We start from the raw sequence: 27,988 nt of genomic DNA, 5'->3' as shown, positions 1-27,988 counted from the left end.
TATTCACGGTACAGATGAAGCTCACATGAAAACGAAGTATTTAGAGGATCTGTCCTCTTAAACGACGCACTGTACAAAGATTCTGCTTGTTTAATGGAACAAATAATAAAAAGGATGCAAAGTCCGCATTTCCCAGCACTCCGCCCGGAGCAAATCGAACGCGGAACAGAACACGGGTAATCCACGCTCGCCCTCCGCAGCAGAACCTGCTCCCGACCCAACCGCGCGGAGAGAAGGAGCATCTCGCCACCGCCACCGCCACTCTCGCGAAAGCCCCGTTGGCTCTGCGGAAGAGCCGCGCTCCCCGCCCATCTCGCCTGGGCGCTGGAGCCAATCCGGCGGTGCCCCATCACTCGCCCTCGGTTCGGAATCTCGGCGGAAGAGCGGAAGGGGAGGCGAGCGCTCCGGAGCGGGTTCTTTTCCTTGTCGATTTCGCTGAGAAGGGATGGCGGTGCCAGGCGCGTCGGGGAGGATGCTGCCGCTGCCGCTGCCGCGGGGGCGCCTCTCTGTAGGGCTGACCCTGCTGCTCCTCCAGCTCCTCTTTGCGGAGCTGCCGTGCCCGGCTGGAGCCAGCCAGTACTCCAAGTGGGAACTGCCGCTGCCCATGGTGAGCTCGCAGGGCAGCCCACTCCGTCACACCGTCCTTTTGAATGGGCAGGGCGAAGAGCAAGGCAGGTGGCTTGGATCTGAGGGGGCTGGACGCCCCTGCCCGGGGCAGGGTTGCCGTGAAGGCCGGGGGTGGTGGGGTCGGTTGGAGGCTCTGGAGCCACCTGGAGCCTTTCCATCTTTCCTGTCTTCCTGGAAAGCTGCCTTCTGGGATGAGGCAGTTTGGGCAGTTTGTGGTTTGTTTTGGTGTCCACATTGTGGACACATTGTTTGACACATCTGGACAGGGTTTTTGCCTCTGTTTCGATTTTTAATAACTGAGATTGAACTGGTTTCATCGGGAACTATCCGTTTTTCAAAATCCTGCCATGTGCGTGTGAATGAAATAAATAATCCCGGAAGCAGGCCCTGAGCTTCCGATACATTATTATTTTTTATCTCAACGCTATTACATACAGGTGTGGGGTAGGAGATTTGGTTAAAGAGGAAGAAGATCTTGTGGTTGAAGGGTTGCCCATCCAATTAGAAGGCTAGAAAGGAGGCCGTCACAAAATTGTTCCAAAAAACTGTTAATAAAGAGAGTGTGTTTCATATTCTATTGCTGAAAAGATTAATCTTAGCAGCAATATGAGCTAATGCTGATGACATTTGCAGAAAGATTTTAGCATCGACTTCTGTTTTATTCATGGGATGAATGCTTTCATAATCTGGGAGCTTCCCCTATCTTAATTTCTCACCCAAGAAATAGTATAAGAGTTGTATCTTGAAAGTAATTATTACTGGTATCTGAACAAAATACTGGAACAAGAAGGTTTCAGAACGCCAGTGTGGTGAAATATTAACTAAAAGCTGGTGGCAGGCTATCTGAGCCCTTAATCTGGTTTGCAATTCAGATAGTACCGTGTTTCCCCAAAAATAAGACCCTGTCTTATATTTTTTTGAACCCTGAAATAAGCACTTAGCCTTATTTTCAGGGAGGTCTTATTATTTTGGGGCGTGTGGAGCAAGATGGGGCTTCTCTTGCCGTCTTACCTGATTTCCAGCTCTGCGTTTAAATATTTTTGGGGAGGACTTATTTTCGAGGGGAGGCTTATTTTAGCGCATGCGCCCAAAAGCCCAATTGGGCTTATTATCAGGGGGTGTCTTATTTTCGGGGAAACAGGGTATATTCTTCCTTGCTACAACCTTTGTGTCCTATATTAGTCTCATTGTGAGTTACTGGCTCAAGGTAGCAGAGATAAGGGATCAGAGCGAGGATTTGAACTTGAACATCAGGATGCTTTCAAATAGACATTTGATGAAAGCAACATGCACTTTTTTCTCTTTAGTTGATTGTTATTTGTGTGGGGAAAAAATCTATAGAAAATTTAGTATATACTGACTGGACCTTCCATTGCAAATTAGGCAAGCAGTGCAGAAAAATCATATTTGGGAGTATTCAAAGTACCTATCACATCATGCACTTACCGATATATATGTTTAGCTAAAGCGAATCTTCAGTTTTAATCGGGTGGCATTTTTAATACATTGCACCTACAAAGATCAGATATGTATTTTCCTCAGTTATCTTAAAAGAAAAAAAAGACTTATTCAGAGTTGCTTGCTTCTAAGAAAGTATGAATAGAATTATAACCTCAATATGTGCAATAATGGGTATTATAAGAAAACTTTATGCACTTCATTTCAGTGAAGCACTTATGGCATGATTTTATATGAAAAATCCTGTTAGTGAGTGATAGGCTTGTCTAAGCTACCCATACATTCTTAGTTGAGAGGATATTTGAAATCAAATGTAGGGTTAATTGAACTCTGCCTCCTTTTTCATTGAATATACCACCTTCCATATTTGAAGATATTTCATATAGGTATATTTCTTAGTTTTTGACAGTAGCAACCATAATGTGATTTGCTGCAAGTTTTAAATATGAATGACATTCATAAATATGAATTACACATAAATGATTCTGTGTAGCCTTATTTCTGTTTATTTCTTTCTTACTTTGTCATATTTATATGATCGCTCTTTTTACAGACAAGTGACTCTGGGTGGTATACAGTAAAGCTTATATTTGCTTTACTGTGTGCCATCTAGGCTGATGACACAAGCAGATTGTCAGGGATGTCCGGAAAGTTAAAAGGGATAAGGCTAGCCTCACTTCAAGGGGAAGAATGTTCAATAAAGAGGGGCCACAGCAGAAAAGGTCCATCACTAGGGCCCACCTAGTGAAGCTTAGCCAATGGGACCCACTGCATGTTTTTTCTGCTGGATCTGATGGAACAAGCAGATGTTATCTGGGAGAAGCGGTCTTTCAAATAACCCAGTATCATGCAATGCCTTTAAAAGTCAAAAACAGCCATTGGACCTGGAAGCAAACTGGGCACCAATGCAGCCTTTGACAAATATTTATTTCTAAGTAAGTCCAACTAATAACAGGTTTATTCCCAGAAACTGCAGATAAGATAACATTAATATTTACCTTTTATGTCAATGTGGTAACAATAATGGAAGAGTATATCTATGTTTTGTGAAGATATATTTTAGGCTAGGGGTTCCCAACCTGTGATGGATGAACTATTGATGGTTTGCAGAGGTACTGTCAGTGATCTTTGGTTGACTTAACAACTGTTCAGTCACTTCTGATTCTTTGTTATCTAATGAATGTCATTTCATCAGGACTGTCTATCAGTAATTGCTTTTTAAATTCTTCCAATTCATGTTTGTTTCTAATCTTGTTTTCTGTTGGCTTCCTTTTCAATTAGCTGGGCATTGGGGTTTTTTTTTGCTAATGACTGCTGCCTTCAAGATTATGTCAATATCTAAAATATTTAAGCTTTAGTTTAATTATTGCTGCTTCCAGTGAGCAGCCTGGTTTTACTTCATTTACTCTTTTTCTTCTTGCAATCTAAATTATTCTCAGCAATTCCTTCTAACACAAGAATTCAAAGGCATCACTTTTTTCTTTGTTTAGCCATTTTGATGGTCTAGTTTTCCTAGGCACATGTGTTGCAACTGAAAAAAACCATGACTTTGTAATATTTAGTGTTAGTGATTTTCCTTTGCAGTTTAACATTTTGTCTAGAAGTATCAAAGGCTTTCTTATAAGTAGACATCTATGGCTACGTCACTATCCTTTGAGTGTAGGAAGTTAAAGTCTGTTATTATTTCAGCTTCTCTGCCTATTTGCACTTGGCTGGCATTGCTTGTTGACATAGCCTTTTTAAAAAACATTAATTTTTTAAATATCAAGTATCAGGCTGGCTTTTACATATTCTTCTTTCACTTTCAAGAAGATGTTCTTTAAATCTTTCACGCTTGAAATCATCAGAGTGCTATACGTTTCCGGTTACTTATATTTCTCCCAGCAATTTTAACTCAAAATTCTGCTTTTTCTCATGATTAGTAATGTTTTTCTCAATAATCAAAATCTCAATAGATGCCCAAATGTTGTAAATTTTTGTATTCTTGCTTGAAATCTCAAGACATTTGGCATTCCTGCAGACTTTGGCCATTAAAAAGGGTATTTATTTATTTTAGAGTGGCACCGATAACAACTGGAAAAGGTATGTATACAATGTCACTCATAAGTGCCAGATTGCTGATCTTTAGCTTATGTACTGGTTGGTTTTAAAAGCTGTGGATAATGCTAAAGTCTTCCACATAATAGAAAGGTCAATGCTTTAAAAATTAAGTAGCTACTTGAATTTTGGGGAAACGCATATCTGTCTAGTAGTATTAAGTATACAGGTTTCCCCCCCCCCCCCATATTGATGAACTTTCATATCTAGATAGTGATTCTCTTTATTTCTTTTCTCTTATAGAAGACATATTTTCATTTTGGAAAACTTCTCTTTAGCAACACTACTATTTTCCTAAAGTGTAAGTACATTCATACTGCACCTTGAAGTGCAATATCTCATTCTTTCGTAACGACTAGGTTAGAGATTATGTGTGATTTAGGATGACTTAATGACTTAGGCCTATAAAATTGCAGAGCTCATCTTTTTATAAATCTCTAACCTGTTTTTCTGTGGTTGAGATTGTAGTGTCAACATAGTTTCACAAAGGAGTTGTAATATAATGGTGATGAGCTTCTGTACCAGTAGACCATGGTCTAATTATTTGGTACAGTATTCAAACATTTCACTAACAGCTGTGGCTGGCAGCTTCATAGGTGAGAATGATTGATTTTGTAGTATGTTTTTTGTTTCCTGTGAGCTTGTTTTAAAATGGTAGTATAGTATGAAGTGTAACATGAATGAGTGTATAAAAATGATTTGTCATTAACTGAGAGATATTATGGATGTTGGATCAAATGATTGCTAGATAACAATAGAGGCACACATCTTTGTTATTAAATAAAGACTGTCTAACGCTTATATGGAAGTAGGTCCCATCTATTCAATGTGACTTAGTTTTTATTAGGACTATATAAAATTCTGGGTAAAAGCTGTTTATAAAATAATCTGCCTGGTCATCTTGAATGCAAAGGCTCACTAACACAGAGAAAAGGGAGTCTAGTCTAGAGTCACTAGACTAGACAGTTAAACAGTGTCATTGTGAAGTAATGATTTCTTTTCAAATAGTACCTCAGTACTTTTTGCTTTCTGGCCTTGCAACACTATTGACTAGCTTTATAAAGCTGGTTTTTAAAATTTTTAAAATTTAACTGAAATAAAGAAAGTAGGTTACTTCCCAATCTAAACTATACTCTTACAGTTGTAATTATTTGCTAGGCTCTATTATCTTATAAATTCTTTCCCCTTACATTTCTGTAAAAAATTGACAGGACTGTTTTAGTACTTTCCTATTAAAATGTAATGATATATTGTAATAATAATGTAATAATAATATATTGATAATAATGATAATAATAACCATAGGCATTTTATTATTGATTGGTATGAAATTCATGGAGTTGGTAATATGAAATAGTCCATGTAATTTTCTACCATAATAGAGTTGTGCAGTATTTGCATCTTAAGCAAGAAATATGCTTTGGATTCAACTAAATTTGCTTTTTGTATCTGCCTTTGGTACAGCTTATTCAAGGAGTTGATAACAGAAACAGCAAGTTCATGCATACTGTATACCTACAGTATACAATATACCTGCCTTGCATCTGAATAGTGCATACATCTAGCTATAATAAATGCTTTAGTCATTAAGGTGCCACAAAATCCACTGTTAATTTGGCAACAGTATTTCCTGCATTTCTTACATATTTTTCTTATTTGTTTAGTTAGTGGCAGTGAAAACGCCTGCGATCCTTCTCAAAGTTACACTGTAAGCTGGTACTTAAGATACTCCTATTGCTACAATGAGGTCTTCAATTTTGGGGTAAGAAATTGGTTTTAAAAAGTAATTTAGCCTTCCACATTATGATCCATGTCATACTACTGTACAGGAAAATGTTGCTGACCCTTTATGTCGAGTAAAGGAATTTCTGTTATTTTTGTTTGCTTTTCTAATAATAATTAGCTCTTAGAATGACAATTGATATTGACATTTTAGGAACGTGGACTTTTTTTTGCTTTCCAGTTTCCTCTATGTAGAGATAATAATCTTTACTCTTTTGCATGTATACATGCAATGTTTTTTTAACAAGGATATGCAGATTTTTGCATCCAAAGCCAAAAAGAACTTCAGAATGGGTATAGGAACTATGCTACACCTGTCAGCACCTCTTCATTTAAAATACACTGACTTAAGGAAGCCTTTCTTCCTTCACTCAAACATATTTTCCTGGAATCAAGCACCTACTATAAGAAGGGGTCGATATGTTTGATGTATGCACCCTTGCCTGCTCTAAAGTATATTTTTGGTTTTAGATTTAATGTATCTGTTCCTCAGCAATGTCAAGACAGGAGTATGGAAATTGGCCCCCATATCATTAAATTATTTGTACATTCTTTTCTAATATTATCTCCCCTAATTGAGACTTTTCAAGGCTTAAAGAGAAGGCTTTTATATAGTGTACTGTTTGCTCTCTTTAATTGGAGATGCTCTGAATCATTATTTTTAATGAGAAACATTAAAAATGTTGGGTTTACTGACTTCTGTTTCCCTTGATATATCAACTAGTTCAAATCATGTCATCTGTCTTGACAGGATGAACAGGCAAATATATATTTTCAAAGCAGAACAGAACAACATCCAAGTTGGGCAGGATATTATGCTATGTCTGAACTCCACTTCCCCAATTGTAGTGAGCTCTCCAAGCCACAGGTATGATATGGGGACAGTGCAGAGCCTATGGGTGGGTTTATTGAGAAGTGCATTTGTTAGTTAAATCTTAATATAGATAAATCAAGCCTACAGTATATATATTAGCTCTTCCACTGGTATTTCTTTATTTGTCTGAAAATCCATGTCCCCGAGAACATATTTGAGATACTGAAGCATTTGAGTTTTTCAGGAGGTGAAATAAAACTTTTACATTTGTAAATGGTTATGCTTGCAAGATTATTTGGATCTGTTTGATTTTTAATTTAATACTTCTGAGCCCAAGAATTATTACTAAAAGGATTGTATGCATGTCGTTATAATGATATATCTATGTAGCAAATATATTACAGATGTTTCATTACCCATCAGTTAGCACTGATTATGTTACCGAGTCGCAATGAAACATCTGCAAGAAAACAACCAGGCTCAGAGAGACCCCTCATTTTAACCCTGAGCTGCAAATATTATCCTCTGTCAAATACTGGTATATCATAAATTCTTTCCTGAACTGACCAAAACTAATTTATGATCAACCCCTTTTAAAATCACTCCATCCTACAAAGGTTGTCACCATATGTTTAATATATTTAAGATCGTATTGTCAGTAATCCAGAATTGTGAAGCTCCACTGCATTTGCTAGCATTGTATTGTTTCAGATTCAGCCTAATATATCATACATGCTTCTGTCTCTTGGGCTATGATTGTATTAATGTCCATTGATTTCATTCATTCATTGTTGTGTTTGTTCTTGCTTATTATCATCTTTTCACAGCAGATTTTAAAGTTGTGCAGCTGATCAAGTCAGTGTGGCCAACTTTTTATATCCAAAAGGGTTTTTAGAAGTCAGGAATCTGAAGGACCAGATTTCTATTTTTCTGATTATAAGATCTGCATTTTCCCATTGTCACTAGTTGATCCTGATTGGAGAAATACGTTTTTCCAGAGACTGGGTGGAAGCTTCTTTAATTAAGAAATTAAAGAAATGCCTGCCATATACAAAAGTTGAAATTGGGAAGGATGTTCCTGGTCATCCTTGTTTTACAGTACATATTGGCTGTATACACGATATACTTTGTAGCAGATAAAGGATCAGGAGAAATGGGCAAAACATGACAGAAGCAACTGATCTATTCATGGATCAATCTGGGTTGGTCACTGGGACAAGATTCTGAGCTTATGGAGTTTTGCTGGAGCCCATCCTCAGGAACTTCTCTCTCTGGTGACATTCCCTGATTGATTGTGAATGCCTGCATAGTAGAATTGCTATCTTAGACCAACATCTCATTTTGTGTCATCAGATTTTAGAATATACACATGAACATAAATACATTTATTTCCTGAATTCAGTTCTTTGTAGCCCTTTATTGTTGTAATCTCATTAATATTATCTACCTATTTGCTATATGCGTGTATATACAATGCAATTAAAAACCATTGTTTATCTTTTATTAGAATTTCTACAGTGAATTTGTTCATCCAGTCCTCTTAGGCAGTAAAGAGGTATTTTTTAAAAAAAATTATTAATGCTTGCAAAATTTTGATTTACAAATATATTTTGGGCTTTTGACCAAATCTACTTTTGCCTTTAATAGGATGGGAAAGAGAATGGAACAAACACTACTGTAGTAGAGAATTTTGTAAGTATGTGAAAAATGATGTATGTGGAATGTGATGTTATATTTGTGTTTGGTTAAGTAACTCTGCTGTTTGTAGAGTCAATGATTCATTGACTACAGGAGATACATCCTGTAACTTCTGTACTTCATGCTTCCCAATTAAAATCAATAGTATGTGAATATTTAATAAAATAACACAACTTACATTGTTTTGTGGTTTATGTTATATTTGATTTCCTGAAGTAATCTTGTTGACACAGGAGAAATATGTGTTCTTTGAAATCTTGCATTGTGTAGTGACTTACAATTGTGTGTTTGTTTCAGGCAATGAATGCTGTGATGCAAACATGGCAAGATGGGCCATATATCTTTATTGTAAAGGTTGATATTTCACCTTCAAAGGATGGAGTGAATATTAAAGGAACACGTGAAGAATTGCCAAATGTTATGGCTTCTTCCGATCAACCCAAAGCACCATTAATCAGTGAGCCCTGTGTAGTTCATTTATTTTGGAATTTTGCCTAAACACTTAGATGTTACATACTAATGTTTAAAAGTGTGTCTTGGAGTTACAGGGATACTTCTGCTTGGTTAGATATAGAAGGGGAAATAAGCAAGAGCTTTTGTTTATTTCAAACCAGACTATAGGCATTTATATGTAGCAATATCTGCAAATTGCTTTTCTCTTGTTTTCTCCATTTAAGACTCCCTTTTATCTCTGAGCAAGAGAAAACATCCTAACTCAATAATGAGATAAAGAAGGTTCCCAGTTTTTTTTTTTAAAATGTGATGTTTATAATGGAGTGTCTAGAAAAAGCTCCTTACACTAACCTTGGCAGTTCATTGCATCACTTGAGTCTTAAGACTGGCAATAATAAGTGAAATGTTCATGGTGCCTTCGGTGATTTTTAAAAGAAAATGCCATAGCAAGTAAAAGGGCACAAAAGGGAAATCAAAATTACTATGTGCTTGGAGTAACTTTCAAGCAAACAAGCAAACTATTTGTGGGGATTTTAGTTCAGTAAAAAAGCTGAGGTGGTAAGATTTTATTTTGTCAAGCATAGTGAGAAAACAGTGAATATGATGAATTCTTCTTACCTGTACTTCACAATTGGGAAAAGTCATAGGGAAGTAATCTTAGCAGTCACTTTTACGGTTCGTAAATATCCCCCATTACTTCCTCCTCCATCTTGGGAAGATCTAATTCATCTGAATAGAGAGGAATTCCAGACCCCAAAAACAGAGGTGGTATTCAGCCAGTTCTGATAGGTTCTGGAGAACCGGTAGTGGAAATTTTGAGTAGTTCGGAGAAACGGTATATACCACCTCTTGTTTGTCCCTCTCCATCTATTTACTGCCTCCCGAATCCCAGCTGATCAGCTGGGTCTTCTTTTGTTGCCCTGCACAGGAGAACAGAGCTGGAAAGCAGGTTAGTGGGGTGGGGAGGGAATGGGGATTTTACAGTATCCTTTCCCTACAGTGGGGTGGAAATGGGAATTTTACAGTATCCTTCCCTTGCCATGCCCACCAAGCCACGCCCACCAAGCCATGCCCACAGAACCAGTAGTAAAAGAATTTGAATACCATCACTGCCCAAAAGCTATATATTTATTAATGAAAATACATTATTTAGCCTGTGTGAACATGGAATTACAACATATGATGATGATCACCTATTCAGATGGTTTTAAAATATTACCTGAGATAAGGCTCTTACACATAATAATCATATAATGCCACTCGTGTCAGAGGCAGCATGTGTCTGAAGTAGCTGACATTGGAAGAATTCTGCTCCCTTGTATGTTTCCCACTGACATTTACTTACTGCTTTGAGAAACAAGATGCTGTATTTAAGGAGCTAGTATGAAAGGGCTACCATCAGGCAGAGCTATTATTCTATAGTGCTAACTTCTTGTTCTTTTCCATGGTTGTTTTCTGACAGTGACCGTGGAAGTGATTGGACCATATGAATACCTTTCTCTAGCAGATTATCCTCTTATGACTGTAAGTTAATGCAATTATTTGCTGTAAAGTTAGTTGGATTCAAGTATAAGCAAACTTGAATATTAAGCTGTTGTTGTTAGTTGCAAAGTCGTGTCCGACCCATCGCGACCCCATGGACAACGTTCCTCCAGGCCTTCCTGTCCTCTACCATCCTCTGGAGTCCATTTAAGCTCATGCCTACTGCTTCAGTGACTCCATCCAGCCACCTCGTTCTCTGTCATCCCTTTTTTCTTTTGCCCTCAATCTTGCCCAGCATTACGCTCTTCTCCAGTGAGACCTTCCTTCTCATTAGGTGGCCAAAGTATTTGAGTTTATCTATATTAAGCTTACAGTGGGCTAAATCACATTTTCTACCACATCTGGAAAGAATATATTAATAAGAATAGCAGCTCTAATTCTGCTGAATTTTGTGATCTATAAAACCTATAAATTATTTTTACTGTTATTGAATTTAACTGATAATTTAAATTTAAATGATCATTAATTTAAAAAATTAAAAATTCTATTAGTATCAGAATTAAAGAAATCTAGAAATCTATCCATATAAATAAGCAGCTAGAAAAGAGAAGTTTGCAATGATCCTTTAAACTGCATCTCATTTTTCTTTCTCTAATAGTTCTTCATGGTGATGTGTATTGTATATGTGTTGTTTGGCGTTCTGTGGTTTGCATGGTCAGCCTGCTACTGGCGGGATCTCCTAAGGATACAGTTTTGGATTGGTACAGTTATCTTACTTGGAATGTTGGAGAAAGCTGTATTTTATGCAGAATTCCAGAATATTCGCTATACAGGAAAATCTGGTAGGTGTGAGGAGCATTTTTAAATATATGCACAAGTGCAAGAATCTGAATGATTTTCTACCTCTACTAACTTTTTCTATCTAATGATAGAAAATATTTTCTGTCATCCTTTCTAGGTCATATCTGTCAAATGGAAAATGTTTAATTGATCAAAATCCTTAGAGCATGCATTAAAACAAACAAAAATGTTTCTGAAGTTAATTTTTCATCAGCTCAGTCTCAGTACAAGAGATAATAACTGACTGAGAGAAATATTCTAAAGATTAATTCAAAACGATTATCATTAAGTTCAGTTGAATGTATTTCATTTTTAAAGTATAGTTCTCATATTTTCTGTATTGTTCTAATGTTATGCAAAAAGACATGCCTTTTCCCATTTATTTTTTCTTTAATAGTCAGTCTTTCTTAAATTAATATTTGTTGCAGTACAGTGCAAGCTTTAAATGCTAATCAGTATGTTCAGGAAGTGTCCTGTCTGTGTTTATTTGCAGTCCGAGAGGCACTAATCCTGGCTGAGCTACTTTCGGCATTGAAACGTTCCCTTGCTCGAATTCTTGTTATCATAGTGAGTCTGGGATATGGCATAGTGAAGTGAGTAACCCTTGTGCCCCAATTTTTTTAATTCCGTCAAGTGACACACTTGGAATCCCTCAAGAGCTTTTCCGTATGCTTTATTTGCAATGATTAAACCACAAAATGTCAACCTTGCTACCAGCTTTTCAAGGGGATACATGCACACGGGCATCACATCTTGCACAGAGGGAGAGAACACCTGAAAGGGTATTCTGAAAGGATCAGTAGGCCTCTTCTCCAGTAGGAAATTATGTTATTTTTTCTGCTGGTTTTTTTTTTTTGGTAGGGAAAACTCCTTTTGAGAGGGATATGCAAAATTTACGATTTAGAATCACAACATTTTGGAGAACTCTGAAATACTCTATTTCCCCTTGGACAATCCTGAATTTTCTTCTGGGCCATGGTGATCTGGGGGCAAATATGGAAAGAAGTCCAGAAGTTTCTAGAAACAACTGAAAGTAATTTACTTCTGGAAACTGCTGAACCATCCCTGGATGGCAGGATCTGGGTGGAGGTTCAGCAGGGTCCAAAGAGTAATGAAATGTTGATGGATTTTGCACGTCCCAATCTTTAACTTAGTCACTCAGCCCATTTTTGTTTGTTCTTTAGTACCTCTTTTGGGGAGAGGAATATAGGGTGCAGAAATTAGCAGTTTGAGTGTGGGCAGCCTGCTTGAGATAGGTTGATCACATTTGTTGAATTTCAGATGTCTTGCTAAACATCAGCAAAGTTAAAAAAAATAACAGAGATTTACAAATAATATTGTAACAGGCTCACATTTCTTTGATGGAGAAATGATACTGTTAGATAAATAAATGAAATTTGAGAAACCAGTCTATGCTTTCACTTTCTTTTAAACTTCTTTTATTCCCAATTGCAGACCTCGTCTGGGAGTCACTCTTCATAAAGTAATTGCAGCTGGAGCCCTTTATTTGTTATTTTCTGGCATGGAAGGTGTCCTCAGAGTCACTGGGGTTAGTAATCACTTGTTTCAGACTTTTGTATCTCTCGTATGCATAAAGCTTGCTGCAAACAAGTTTTGTATAACATAAAATAACAGATTTGTTGAATATTTATGGTTGCCATTCTTGACGGTGGCACCTATTTTGTGGAATAATGTCTTCTCTGCAGCAATAACTTTCTGTTAACTCTCAGAAATAGATTTTTTTATTGGCTTTTCTCAATTTTTTTGTGTGCCCTTTGTAAGTTCTTTTTAAATTTTCATTAATGAAGTGGATAATACTTCCTACTCAGGGGAGTTTTAAAAAATATTCATTTTTGTAATTTCATGGGCTATCAAATGTTGGATAGATTAATCTTGACTACCATATTGTTGGTTTGCATAGTTGAGGTCTATTAACATTCGCAACTCAGGGTATCAAGGAGATGAATTTTTCTAGGCCACATGGCAATCCCTGGTCTGGTTGTTATTTCTCCATATTGTTCAATGTAAACTATGTATATTAAGTCCCATTGAGTTTCATTTTATATCTGGTAGGACTATTATTCCTTGTTCCTATGCTGATCCATGTTTAAAAAATCCTTTTTATTGTATTTGTAATATGAAACCAATTCTCTTTCTAATGCTTTTTCAGTCTTTCCATGGTGTTACAGCTGCTGTAGCTAACTTCGGACTGTCTATCATTGACTCCTGTATTATTTATTGGATATCCTTTCAAAAATTGAATCTTATGTTTCTAATTTATATCACTGCAATATGTATCCTGGATTTTTAATGGATCGAAGAAAAACTCTACTGTAGATGTATTTGAAAAAATAGTGAACAAATAGTTAAATTATCTAAAGTTCATCCTCTCCCTCTTTTTAGGATTCAGCTTTAGAAAAACCACCTTATAAAAAACTTCCTTTTTATGACCCTCTAATCCCGTAATTTGGGGTATGATTTGCTAATACTGTGAACAATAAAAAGAGGACCCATCTCACAAATCTGAATATCACCAAAGTATCTCAAAGATGCTTTTCCAAAAGTCAACTGGACTTTGTTTTTGCTTGAAGACTTTTCACTTTTCATCCAAGAAGCTTCTTCAGTTCTGACTGAATGGTGGTAAAAGGAAGGATTTATACTCCTTGCAGTCATCTGGTTGTTATCACTCTTTTTGAGAGTCATTGAGGCCACTTGCACTATTCAGGTGACCTTGAGGGTACAGATAAACCTCCAAGTGTCTTGAAAGGCTCTCAAACAGAGTGCTAACAACCAGATGACTGCAATTAATATAAACCCTTCCATTCTATATATGCGCTATATAATTGACATTGTCCTTGTAAAACGGCTCAGTTTTATGCATCTATTCAACAATATGCCCAAATAAGTTATTCTTCTTCTATCTATAGCGGTATTAAGTTATTATTCACATGTCTGTGGCATTGTAACTTATTTATTTTTGCTTCCTTGCATTGTTGGTATGTTGGTAGAAAAAAAAATTGATAGTAGATTAGTGGAAAGTGCAAATTGTGTATAGAAGTAATAATTTAAGTTAGGGGTTTGGTCCAATAATATTAATGTGCTGATGAACCACTATCTTCATGAGAAAAAAAATTCACCTTTCTTTATCTTCCTGCATATCTTCCAAATCTGCTTTGAAACAGTAGAGCAGTCTTTGGTATATTGATGGGGTGCAAGTTGAAGTCTTGGTCCATGAACAAATAGCAAATCATGTGACATGCCAATTAATGCTATTTTAAAAACATATAAATATAAATTTGGATGATTTTATACAGTATATTTTTTGGCAGTTCAAATATTTAACTTCCAATATTTTAATAGTTTAGGGCAATAAACTGACAATAAACTGTCAGGTGATGTATGTTGGCAAGAGAATCAAAATAGACAAGCCCACTCAACTTCCCAACTCTTTACTACTTCCTGCTCTCACCTTATCTCCCCCACCCCATCCCCCCAATCTCTATCTAGGACTCTCCTAGAAAAAAAGGTAGATAATTCTTGCTAGAGGCTGTTGCTTGCAGAATTTTATTATTAGGCCTTTAACTAGGCAGGCCTTCCAAAACATTGGTGGCTGAGAGCATCTATAGCAAAACAGTGAAGTCCACTGGTTGAAAGAGAGTGGAGATCTGAGAACTCATTTATCAGATGCCCTTAGCGTCCTCACCTTCTGGACCTACATCCTGTTGCCATTATCTGTATTCCAAGGTCCTCACACCTGGCATCCTTTCCTTAGCTTTGGCAAGTGACATCAACAGAAAGAAGTAGGTTCTTCGTTGGTGTGGGAAGATGGGTACATGTCTTAACATTACTGGGTTTTCCCTTTTCACCCAAGGTTAATTCAACCTTTTGTCGAACACTGGAAGTATTGTGTCCAGTTTCATCTCAGGAAAGAAGTACATATGTTGCTTTGGCTGTACTAAACAATACTTTAGATGCTCACTTCTAGTAGCCTGTTTGTTCCCTACAAGCCAATGATCAAAGCAGGAAAGTGTCTAGGCAGCGTATTGTTGGCTCATTTAGCATCTGTTCCATCAGGTACCATTTTTCATTTTGTAATGGAAAGCTAGTGTCTCTGCAGCTTTAGAACTAAGATAATCCTTCTGAACATTTCTGAAGCTTCTGCTGTGGTCAACTCCTCTGGTTATGAAGCTTATAAAACAGATATATTTGCTTTTTTTTTAGAGGTGGCCCTTAGCCACACAGTTTAATAGAAAGTTTGTAATGTGCTTCTGATCACTTTGTAGAGATACTGTTCTAGGACATTCTTTCCTATCTCCTCCATTGAGAGAGAATGAAAGTTGTGCTAACTGAGAAGTGTAATTCCAGTCTGCAGAATACGGAGCTAGCAATGTTGCCTTCTGCTTGCGGGGGACTGGTCAGGTTGCAGCAGTGACGTTTTGAGGTTCTTAGCATTCTTTCTCCTATCTGTTCATTCAGTATTAATTATTGCAGTTGCTTTTAGTTATGAGTCTTATGTACAGGCAGTCCTTGACTTATGACCACAATTGAGCCCAAAATTTATGTTGATAAGTGAAACAGTTGTTAAGTGAATTTTGCCCCATCATACGACATTTCTTGCCACAGTTGTTAAGTGAATCACTGCAGCTGTTAAGTTAGTAACATGGTTGTTAAGTGAATCTGGCTTCCCCATTGTCTTTGCTCATTAGAAGATCACAAAAGGTGATCACATCATCCCAGGACACTGCAACCGTCATAAATATGAGTCCGCTGCCAAGCATCTGTGAGCAGTTTTGTTTACGTGAGCATGGGGATGCTGCAATGGTTGTAAGTGAGAAAAACAGCCATAAGTCACTTTTTTCAGTGATGTTGTAACTTTGAACTGTCATTATATGAACTGTTGTTGAGGACTACCTGTAGTTGAACTGAAATCCTGTGACTGACAAGTACCCTTCAAAGGAAAAAATAAAATCCAATAAAATAAAAACATGTCAAATACACATATGTTTATGAGATGTCTATACTGTATATATACATCAGGGGTGAAATGTAAAATTTGTTACTACCGGTTCTATGGGCGTGGCTTGGTGGTGAAGGGTAATGTGACTGGGTGAGCATGGCCAACCTTTTTTTTTTTTTTTAAACTTTTCAAAGTATTTTTTCTAATGCTTTGAAAAGCCTCTGCCGATCAGGCAACTCAGCTGGGATCGTCAGAGACTTTTCAAAGCATTTTTTTTACCACCTCTTTGGCCAAGAGTTTGCAGAAAAAAATGCTTTGAAAAGCTTCTGATGATCCCAGCTGAGCCGCGCGATCATCAGAGGCTTTTTTTTTAACTTTTAAAAGCATTTTTTCGTCGAAATAGGTTGTAGAAAAAATGCTTTTAAAAGTAAAAAAAAAAGCCTCTGATGATCACGTGGCTCAGCTGGGCATGGGGGGGGGTGCGCGCAGGGATTTTTGCTACGGGTTCTCTGAACTACCCGCCGCCATCGCTACTGGATCAGGCAATCCAGTTCGAACCGGGAGCATTTCACCCCTGATGTACACACACTTTCACACACACATATACATATAGAGAGAGAATGACTGTAACTAGGTGGCATTTTATATTAGAATAATGTAATAACTGGACCTATTCTTTGGGAATAAGGAAGAAAAATGTGTTAAGTAGATAGTAAGGTTAACAGGTCTATGCTTTCGGGTGCAATCTTTTCTCAAATCTTAATCTTTGTAGGCATGTTTCCTGATCTCAATGCCTTTTTCTCTTTGTCTCTCTAGGCACAGAATGATCTTGCCTCATTGGCTTTTATTCCACTGGCTTTCCTAGATACTGCCCTCTGTTGGTGGATATCCTTCTTCACTGGTTTATTTGGTGGATTGCTCATTTATTTGGAGCTGGGTTTTCATGGTGGGTGGCATTGTACCTTAGATACTCTGTCTGATCTTGTTATTATTGGATTGATTCCCTAAATATAATACTCCAAGATTTTGCTCCTACCTACCTTTACTAATGCATTTCAATGAGCGAATTTGAAAGTGCACTCCAAATGTGTTTGATTTCAGCATTCTGTTCCTTCACTCAGCATGATAAATGTTGAATCTCAATACATTTGGAAGGCAGCAGGTTGGGGAAAGCCATAATACTGAACAAGCCTCATTGATCTTAGTGGACTTTTTGGCTCAAAATGGTCAGTGTTTCACTTCAAATCCAGTGACCAAAGAGGGTAATGAAAGCTAATTCTTTTGCAGAATAATTTACACAATCCCATGCAATACAGGTAGGCCTTGACCTACGACCACAATTGAGCCCCAATTTTATGTTGTTAAGTGAGAAATTAAGTGAGTTTTGCCCCATTTTATGACTTTTCTTGCTACAGTTGTTAAGTGAATCACAAGTTGTTAAATTCGTCACATGGTTGTTAAGCGAATCTGGCTTCCCCATTGACTTCGCTTGCCAGAAGGTCACAAAAGATGATCATGTGATCCCGGGACACTGCAACCACCATAAAGATGAACCAGTTGTCAGGTATCCAAATGTAAATCATGTGACCATGGGGATGCTGCACTGGTCATACATGTGAAAAATGGTCATAACTCACTTTTTTCAGTGCTGTTGTAAATTGGAACAGTCACTAAACGAACTATTGTAAGTCAAGGACTACCTGTAGTTACCATTTTTGGAAGCGCTCTTGTTGCAGTAGTAAGGTATATAACTGTAATCTGAATTTCTACAGAATGTAAGGTAAAGGTAAAGGTTCCCCCGCGCATGCGTTCTAATCATTTCCGGCTCTAGGGGCGTGGCTCATCTCCGTTTCTAAGCCGAAGAGCCAGCACTGTCCGAAGACATCTCCATGGTCATGTGGCTGGCATGACTAAATACCGAAGGTGCACAGAGCGCTGTTACGTTCCCACCAAAGTGGTCCCTATTTTTCTACTTGTATTTTTTACGTGTTTTTGAACTGCTAGGTTGGCAGAAGATGGGGCAAGTAACGGGAGCTCATTCCATTACGCGATGCTAGGGATTCGAACTGCTTAACTGCCAACCTTCTGATTGACAGGCTCAGCATCTTAGCCACTTAGCCACCGCGTCCCCTATCTACAGAGTGTATCCAGCCTAATTTAGGTACCCACCAGAAGTGCGGATTTCAGTAGTTGTGGTAGTTGGGATTTCTGAAATCTGAAGTTGTACAACCCTCAGTTGGGAAAGACAACTTGAGGATTTTCAGCTTGGGTTGGAAAAATCTCCTGTCTAAAATACTGGAGAGCTGCTGTTTGTTATTCAGCACAAGCAGTAATAGGTTAGATGGGACGTGGTTGGATTCAATAATTTGATTCAACATTGCACTAATATAATTTATTTGATTTGGGGCTTTATATATGTCACGCAAACCCATCTAATTATACTGATCATATTTAAGCAAACCGTGGTTTAGAATGAAATATGAACCCATCCACTGGAAGGCAATTTACATTGTATTGGCAAAAAGGGATATGCTGTGCTCATTTTAGTAATCCTCCTTACAGTTTGCATGTATAGAACTTATCATTTATGCCAGAGATGGAACTCATCTTAGCATACTTTCTGTAAAATTAGTGAAAACTATGTTCATAAGGACAATACTTTATACAGGCACCATAAAGTTTGGAAATAGGTTGCCACATGACTAATCTCTGTTCTATTAGTTCAGATTTCATGCAGGCAGGATTATTTATTATTTTTAATAGCCTTTGGAGCAATACCAGATCTAAATATCTTTAATAACATCTGTGTCAGGCATTCAAGGAGGCAACTAATAAGTGAGGCAGGGTGTAAAATAGGTAGAATATCGTTCACTTTTTTGTTAGTTGTTTATTATATATATATATATTTATATATATATATAAAGGTAAAGGTTCCCCTCGCACATATGTGCTAGTCGTTCCTGACTCTAGAGGGCGGTGCTCATCTCCGTTTCAAAGACGAAGAGCCAGTGCTGTCCAAAGATGTCTCTGTGGTCATGTGGCTGGCATTATTAAATGCCAAAGGCACACGGAATGCTATTACCTTCCCACCAAAGGTGATCCCTATTTTTCTACTTGCATTTTTAATGTGCTTTCGAACTGCTAGGTTGGAAGAAGCTGGGGAGCTCACCCCATTATGCGGCACTAGGGATTCGAACCGCTGAACTGCCGACCTTTCGATCAACAGGCTCAGCATCTTAGCCACTGAGCCACTGCGTCCCTTATTATATATATATATCTGGTGATGTGAATTAAGATCTGAAGAGAAACTAGAACATGATTATGTCATAAATGTATATATACTGAATCTTCCCTTGACTTTCTATACATATTTATCAGTTTAACTCAAACAATGAAATTGCTGAAGCTTAGGAGGAATGTTGTGAAGCTTTCTCTTTACCGGCACTTCACCAATACACTCATCTTGGCAATAGCAGGTAAATCATAGAAATTATTCCTAATTTTAAAATAAACATTGTTAAACCAGATATCATAGGGTACTTTGCATTTGGTGCCCAAGCTGTCAAGAAACATGTCCACATTTATTTCATAAATAAATAATCATGTAAGATAAATGAAGGAGATAAAGGAAATAAAAATTTTGCCAGAAGGGAGATTAAACATTGCATTCTTATGACTTACTGATACTTGCCAATCTATTTCAAACAAAAAAAAGCTTATTTCTTATTATAATTATGGGATGTAGAAGTAAATATTTTTGTTATCTTTGTTATCTCCTTAGGTTTATTGAACTGAATAGGAAGTTAAGGGTAAATATTTTTTGTAAAACTGTTCATTCTTCATGATTTTTATTTTCAAAGAATAAAGAGCAAGTTTCAAAGAAATCAGTCAGATGACAAGTATAATAGTATGAATTGGTTATAGATGATAAAAATAATTACATAAAAAGTCATTGAGTTATGCAGTTTAATCCGATTTGCTAATATTTTGCCATATGTATATCTTCTTATTTTTTAAAAAATCTTTTAGCATCTATTGTTTTTATCATCTGGACAACTTTGAAATTCAGACTGATGGATTGTAAGTCGGTGAGTCTATTTCTTTTTCATCAGTTTTGGTAGTTAAATTGATAGCTAGGAATTTGATAAACTTGTCTTAACTTGGACGCAGACCTGGGTGGATGCGATAGAGAATAGCAAGACTATAGGCTGATCTGGGAAGGTTAGAATATATCATGGGGGAAGTTAATGGCAAACAAAGACACTTATTTATTGTCGCTAGGGAAACAATATGGCATGAGCATAAAATCACTAGGAGTTAAACTTAACTTTAATTTTGCCTTGCTGAAAATATTGGGATTTCTTTTCAAAAATGGAACTTTTTATTGTTTACTATCTTACATCAATTAACAGGATTGGCAAGAGCTATGGGTTGATGATGCCATCTGGCGGCTGTTATTCTCAATGATTCTTTTTGTCATCATGATTCTTTGGAGGCCATCTGCCAACAACCAGCGGTATTATACTTTATACTATACTTTATAGTATACTTTACTTTATGGTATATATACTTTCTACTACAAATATTGGTAGATACAGTCTAAGGCAGGAGTGTCAAACTCGCGGCCCATGGGTCAGATGCGTCACACGCTGGCCACACCCAGGCCTGTTTTTTTGGGGGGGGGAAGTTGCAATGCGTCACATGACAATGCTGTGATGACGCGAGTTTGACACCCCTGGTCTAAGGCATTTGTTTATTATTGCTGTCCAGTACTTTCTCTTTCAGCTTTATATACTACAGGCAATCTTAAATATATCGCAAATTTAAAGAAACTGTAAAAACATTTTATATTAATCTGATGGAGCCATGATTTGTTACTTTGCTTTCTAAAAGGTTTGCTTTTTCACCATTGTCTGAAGAAGATGAGGACGATGAACAGAAAGAGCCAATGCTGAAAGAGAGCTTTGGTAAGAAAAACATATCTCTATTTTATGAATGCAACTTTTATTCTGAAAGGGCGTATCTGTAGCTTTATGTATTACCACTAGTATCCCTTTACCCCAATTTAAGTTTTAATTACATGCCATTATTGCATTCTTTTGTGACACAAGGCTATTATAAGCAATTTTCTTGCATTTTTGTCCCTAAGAGACATACTTTTATTTCATGGGATGGTCTCTCCAACCTTTGCATTGGCAGTGGCATTCAAGCAGCAGCTGAAAACATAGTTACATTTGAGTCAGACATTTATGAAATAAACAAGGCAGACTTGATTCTCACAGTATATTGAACTGTGGTTTAATGACCCATTGGGTATACCTGCACATATTAAGATCAAAATATCACATTATGATTTACCATGTCATGTGAACCAGGGAACAACAAACTTCTAAAAGTTGATCATATTGTTCATGAGAGCATTTGGATATAGAATGGAACTAGAACAGGTTAAAACAGATCTCTCACTTTTTCTTACATCTCCACACAGACCTGTTTGCTCTGTGTTTGGCAGACATAGATACTGAACCTCTGTTCCTAAAGTAGCTCCAGAAGGCTACTCCAGTTTTGTGCAATTTAGATGTGCTTATGTCTCTTTGAAGATCTCTCTCATACAGATTTATCATGGCATCAGAAATAAACAGAATTGAAAACCAGGCCTATAGGACCAAATAATTTTCTCTGTGTTATTTTTCCCAAGAGCTGCCTCCACAGAAGTCCATTCTACTTTTCCACAGTAGATTTTAAACCTGCTCTGAGTGTGGGAAATATATTAAACACTGATAACTATTATATATTATATTTTACATACTCAATGAAGTGTTGCACTCTTGAATAAGATTCCTCCCCTAATATTTTATGCAGAGGGCATGAAAATGAGAACTTCAAAACAAGAATCAAATGGAAATCCTAAAAGCAACAAAGCGGTAAGTCCTTTGCTAATATTTTAGTGTGTGATGAAAAAAATTACCATTATGTAAATAAACTGTAATTTCCAAATTGCTAGTTATTTTAGGAATTAAAGATATTATTTAATCGAATTTGTCCAATGAATAATAATAAATTGAAGCACTTTGGATACTATACAGGTACTCCTCACTTAACAATTGTAACTGTTGCCGGCAATTCTGTTATTAAGTGACGCAGTCATAAAGTGCATCATTTGACCATGTTAACTTAATACTGGTAGCAGTAGTTGCAGGTGCTGCCGTTAGGCGAATCCCATGTAATTGCAGCATCCTGCAGTTACATGATTGCCATTTGCAACCTCTTACACACTTCCCTATTGACTTTGCTTGTTAAAAGCTGACAGTGAATATTGCAAATGATGATCATATGACTGTGGGACATTGCTATGTTGTAATTTCAAGCTGGTTGCCAAACCCCCAGATCCTGATCACATGACTGCGGGGACGCTGCAACAGCTGTAACTATGAGGGACCTTTTGTAAGTCCCTCTTGTTCAGTGCCATTATAACTTTGAATGGTGACTGAATGAGTGGGCATTAAGCAAGGACTACATGTATACAAATAATCTGTAACTGGAATTTTCTAATGAATAATGGTAAGCTAAAGCACTTTGGATGCTATACATTCTTTTAACATGCTTTAAAAGAAAATGGTAATTCAATGAAGCATATCTTTTTTAAAATGATGGCCTATGTTATATATAAAGTAATGTAGTAAAATATTTATGGACCTCACTGAAATAGAAAGAGGTGAAAAAATGTTAGATAATAGTTAATGAGATATTCTATTGGAAAAATATGGGGAAGATACTTTTTTGCTTTATACTTTAGATTGAATGTAATCATCACAAAAATGTACTATAATTTTAAGTGCACAATAATCCAATAATCACCTGACTTTTAAAAATTTAGCAAGAAGATGATTTGAAATGGGTAGAAGAGAATGTTCCTTCTTCTGTGACTGATGTGTAAGTATCTATAGTATCGATATAAGTTATGCATAAAAATATATTTAAAAGCACTAAAATAAGTTAATTTGAGAACAAAGATGATGTTGCCACTTGCAATATCCAGAATAGGTGTAACTACTGGATTCTGCCTTTTAGCTTCCAGTTATCAGTTTCTAATATAAATTGTAAATGTATCCTTGTTCTTGTATAAGCTTGTTTTTACTTGCTGAAACAATCTTTGGGAAGCTTTTTGGAATCACAATGGCCTTTGTTAGACTAGACAATATCTACTGGGTTGGCTGCTAAATAGCAATAATACTTAAGATATACACTACTTCATAGAGCTTTACAGCCCTCTCTATAAGCATTTTACTGTTAGCATATTGCCCCCAACAATCTGGGTCCTCATTTTAGTGACCTCAGAAGGCTGAATCAACCTTGAGCCAGTCAGGATCAAACTCCTGGCTATGGGCAGTGTTAGCCTGCAATACTGCATTCTAACCATTGGGCTCTTCTGCCCCACATTTTATAGTATTATGATGATGTCACCAAAAGAGATGGGTTGAAATGGGGCAGTCCTTTTTATTATTGTGAAGATTTGAGGTAGGTTAAAGATGGAAATGGGAATAGAAAGCTTATGATTTCTACCACTAAGCTCCTGAATCTTAGGAGTGGGGAGGTAGAGTGGGAATGGAAGCACTTTTATTTCCCAGAATCCCCCTGCTTCCATCCCAACCTTCTTCTTTTTTGGGGGGGAAAAATAGGCCACTTTGCAGCCCATTTTTGTAATGTTACTTCAGGATGTTCCACGGCCAGGAGGTAACAGGTATTCAGTCTGAGGTTTAAAGGCCACATATGGCTCCCCAAAGTTTTGGGTGCAGCCCTAGAGTTAACTACAAAATTGGTGAAGGAAGAAAAAGTGAATAAATACATGAAGAACCATCATATTTATTACATTTTAATAACTTTCATTTTTAATTAAATTACATACAATTATTTTTCTGGGCTTACATGTGCTATCAAGTAGTCAAATGCAGTCCCATATCTGAACAAATAGAAATCCTTGTCTTACATGGCTGATGTGGGCAAATGCTAATTTTGTTTGATGTTCAATGAAAGAAAAATACAAGGTTTTGTCTAATTATGTGGTTTTTCTTTTCCTGCATTCTGAATCACCAGCATATTTTGATGAATATGCATACCTCATGCTAGCATGACAGCGATCATGAGTCTCTCTTTGTTTTACTGTTTTTCTTTCCCTCTCAATTGCAGAGCTCTGCCAGCATTACTGGATTCAGATGAGGTCAGTAACTAACCCTTAAGCAATAATTCAGGTCCTATGATATGACAGAAGAGTCATGAGCTAAGAATTAGAGAAATGATTCTAGCAATTAAAAACTGAATGCTTTAACTGTTTCAGTTTGTGTATCAGGGAACTACTAAATGTCAAAAGGAAATTTTGTTTAATACTTTAGTCAAAGATTTCATAAGAAATATCTGATTTTTAAAAAACAATCTGCATTGAGATACTTATGCAGAAAGCCTTTGAATGGCATCCTTTAACCCATCCCTGCAATTATCCCTTTATCCCCATCCATTAACTATTCTTTTACAACAAATCTTAATTTTGTCTGTGTATGTGGGGTGGGGAGAGAATTAAATCTAAACTGGAATAAGTCTAAAATATTTTAAGACTCCATGTCAGCCTTTGGCGAAAAACATCAAGCTGAGAACAATATTTCATTCAAAATGTCTAATATCAGCTTTTACAGTGGTAAATATGAATTGTCCAACCTAGAATTGCTGTCAAGGGAAGCCTTGCTTGCATTATTAGCTCTCTAAATAAACCTGATATTTTATGAAGAGGAAGCCGAATACAGTGTAGTGTTAAGACTAATTTTAATGTGAATTGGATGTGAGAATTTTTTGAATGCTGTTTGGAAAATGTGCTGAGGCTACCATACAGAAAATAAGCATTCTGAATGACAATCCAAATCATATTACCCATGATCTTAAAATGTAGAGCTATTGCTATTGTCTTTTTATTAGACAGTGTCACAAGGTGACTTTTACCTGTTTCATGCGGTATTTCTTTTGAACAAGCTACTGGGCTTAGATCAACAGTTTTCTAGGCCTTAAAAGCTTTAAGTCAGTGTTTATAATATGCTAACCTTAGCTTGCACCTAGAAGAGCATGTGCAAACAAAATATATATTATGTGATAAAAGTTGTGCTCACTTTATGCTGAAATTGAATTTATGCTATTTGACAACTTTACGATATCAGTAGCAGCAGCAGCAATTAGATTAATAATTGTAAAGATTGTGTAATTTCACAATCACTCTTCAGTGAAATAATGTAATTTTTTCAGGGAAGTGAATTGTTATATTTATTGGGTTCCATTTGTTAAATCTTGCAGGAAAGAATGATCACACACTTTGAAAGATCCAAAATGGAATGAAAGATGAAACGACGTGCACAGAAACTATCTTACTGTTTGAGAAAGGAAGAAACTTTGTCTATCTTGCAATGTTCCAGTGCTGCTTTCTCTGATATGTTCCATGAACTTTGGAACCACTGATTATTGTCAGAGGGAATTTTTTTGTGAGGTCAGCATGGAGGGAATTTCGGTCATGAGAAATTTGCATTTGCACTGTTTGCTGCCAGTGTGCTATTTAAACTATGGAAATGTCTTTTATTGCAGAAAATTCTTTTAAAGTATTTAAGTTAAAGCATTTAACAATTGGCAGAGCAAGTTTTAATTCAATACTAGATCTAAATCCCATGATTTAACTATAAGGGGGTGGGAGAAAATAAGAAGTTTCTTCGAGCCAGTAAGGATGAACCATGTGCAAAAGTTCCTTCAAACAAGCCAAAAGTGACCTCTGCTTGTAGATAATTTCCAGCATGGTGTATTCAGTAAGATGTTGCACTTAACTCCAGTATCCACTACTTGAGACTGTAAATGGGGGTGGGGGGGGTGTCAATTCCTATCTCCATCCACTTTTCTTGGAGGATTTGACACCATCAGAGTTGACAGAAACATCATCCCATCTGTAAAAGTGCTTTGCATACAAAAACATGTATGCAACACTCTGTCGTGTGTGAGAAATCTGTGAATCAGGATTAGTGCCTTTTCTCTTAGAAGCAGTAGCTATTGTCTGAAGATTCTGCTGTCCAGCTAGAAAAATAAGAGTTTTTGAAGGAAAGCTTTTGCTTATGGAAAACTCCAATAGAAGTATTTGGGAGAAATTAGGATGCTTAATATTTTTTAGCAAAATTAAGTGCACTTTTTTCATTCCACAGCATAGAAAAATATTTTCAACTTAATGTATTTAAAAGCAATTATTTAATCCCAGATTTGTTGCTATCTCATTGCTGGCAATGAGGTCCGAGCATGAGCAGTTAACCATTTGAATTGGAACAGTAATTGAATGAAAACATCATTGAACATCATAGCACTTACCAACTATCCCTATTTCCATGTTAAAATTATTTATGCTAGGTTTATTGAACCCAAAAAGATTTGAGCCACTGATTCATAAGGTCAAACAGAACCTATCAACCATGAATTGTGGTACTGTAACTTGTCAAAAGCCTTTTTGATTTGAAATTACTCGTGAGTGGCAAACTCCAGTTGGGCTATGTTTGACTTTAAATTGTTACATTTATTTGATTCACCTATGCTAAATTTGCTTGGGTGAGATCTTTGTAAAAAGTAGTCATAAATGGGAAATATTCTGTTTTGCAGTTCTTAAGAGGCATTCCTGATTGCTTCCAGTGCTCCTGCTGGTGTAGTGGGACTGAAATCCCACCCCAACACACCAGCTTTTTAACACACCTGAAGTACCAGTCTTCTGAGGCCAATGAGATATTTAAAATAGCTACTTACAGCACTTGTTCACTGCTTCTAGGTAAAACCGTAGCCAAGGCTTACAGAAGAAGAGATCTTTCTGAGCTGTTTCTTCAGATCTGGAGCTGGCTGTGATGCACAATAAAAATGCAGACTATAATGTGGCAGCTCAGTCCTCAAGTCACTTTAACCAAAGGCCAGAAGGATCTTGTTACAGTACAGTATCAGTAGCTTCGTTACCTTCCACAGTTCCTCTACATCCTACCTCCCTTCCAACTATTATCTACACCAAGAGACATTTTTAACACTTGTATAATTATATTTAGATACTGAAATACTTGAGAGGTTTTGTTTTTTTTAAAAGAGGCTATCAAGAAACCTGACCCTGTTACTGGGTCGATAAAACAAATCTTGCAACAGAAACAGATTCAGGTTAACCTAATGACAAATACTCTTCTGGAATAATTTATGCAAGTATGTATGCTGGACCTTTCTTTCCAGTTGCCTAGAGAAGTCCAAAAGAAGGTATTTTTTTTAAACCTTTAAATTGTGTTTTTCTAAGTTTAGTGCCAAAACATGAGTCCTACAGATATTTGATATAGTCATTTCTTCTGGAAAAACTGGAATTGGGTTTTCACATGGAATTTACTACTGGCTTAATTCTGTTTCCCAGATGTGTTTTGGTTGTACTTACAATGTATATAAGTGGTTTGGTAAATAGGGTGTCCTCTGTCTTACAGGAACTTTTTCATTTGATTCAGTCTGAATTAGCAGATTTATGTTCTGTATAATAAAATTATTTTTGCCTTTAAACACTGAAATGAGCTCAGTGTATCTTTCTGATATATTTTATTTGAAATGTCTTATTTTTGATGGCAAAATGTCAGGGACAGACCATGGGTTCAGATGTAGTGGCAGCTTCTGCATTCTAATATATGTCATTGTTTGGATGCGTCAAAAGGCTGAGGCCAAAATAACTTACACTTTGCTAATCCTTAATGATTTTAGCTTTT

The 27,988-nt window shown here is 36.7% G+C and overlaps 1 protein-coding gene across 2 annotated transcripts; it reads left to right on the top strand.

Annotated features, from left to right (window-relative positions):
- The first annotated feature begins 196 nt into the window (after nt 1-196).
- TMEM87A (transmembrane protein 87A) lies at nt 197-27,796 on the top strand. 2 transcript variants are annotated; one of them, XM_060687487.2, is made up of 20 exons: nt 197-607; nt 4,426-4,483; nt 5,847-5,944; nt 6,716-6,832; nt 8,286-8,333; nt 8,426-8,470; nt 8,774-8,933; nt 10,392-10,453; nt 11,070-11,253; nt 11,745-11,844; nt 12,707-12,800; nt 13,422-13,497; nt 19,580-19,684; nt 20,238-20,296; nt 20,621-20,724; nt 21,102-21,175; nt 22,071-22,132; nt 23,086-23,141; nt 24,396-24,426; nt 25,542-27,796. In XM_060687487.2, the coding sequence occupies exons 1-20, from the start codon at nt 446-448 to the stop codon at nt 25,581-25,583; spliced, it is 1,737 nt and encodes a 578-aa protein (XP_060543470.1). In that variant the 5' UTR covers nt 197-445; the 3' UTR covers nt 25,584-27,796. The 2 variants fall into 2 exon arrangements, with proteins under 2 accessions (XP_060543470.1, XP_060543471.1); XM_060687488.2 differs by lacking the exon at nt 13,422-13,497 and adding an exon at nt 17,025-17,097 and having other exon boundaries at nt 199-607.
- Nucleotides 27,797-27,988: the final 192 nt, after the last annotated feature.

This window comes from Pantherophis guttatus, chromosome 1 (genome assembly GCF_059756535.1).
Source record: "Pantherophis guttatus breed Tessera chromosome 1, ASM5975653v1, whole genome shotgun sequence".
Classification (NCBI taxonomy): domain Eukaryota; kingdom Metazoa; phylum Chordata; class Lepidosauria; order Squamata; family Colubridae; genus Pantherophis; species Pantherophis guttatus.
This window is presented reverse-complemented; position numbering and strand designations above follow the sequence as displayed.

Coding starts and splice junctions, on each gene's coding strand:
- TMEM87A (XM_060687487.2), top strand. CDS start 446: ATGGCGGTGCCAGGCGCGTCGGGGAGGATGCTGCCGCTGCCGCTGCCG. Junction 8,334..8,425: donor TCCTCTTAGGCAGTAAAGAG/GTATTTTTTAAA, acceptor TGCCTTTAATAG/GATGGGAAAGAGAATGGAAC. Junction 22,133..23,085: donor ATCCTAAAAGCAACAAAGCG/GTAAGTCCTTTG, acceptor TTAAAAATTTAG/CAAGAAGATGATTTGAAATG.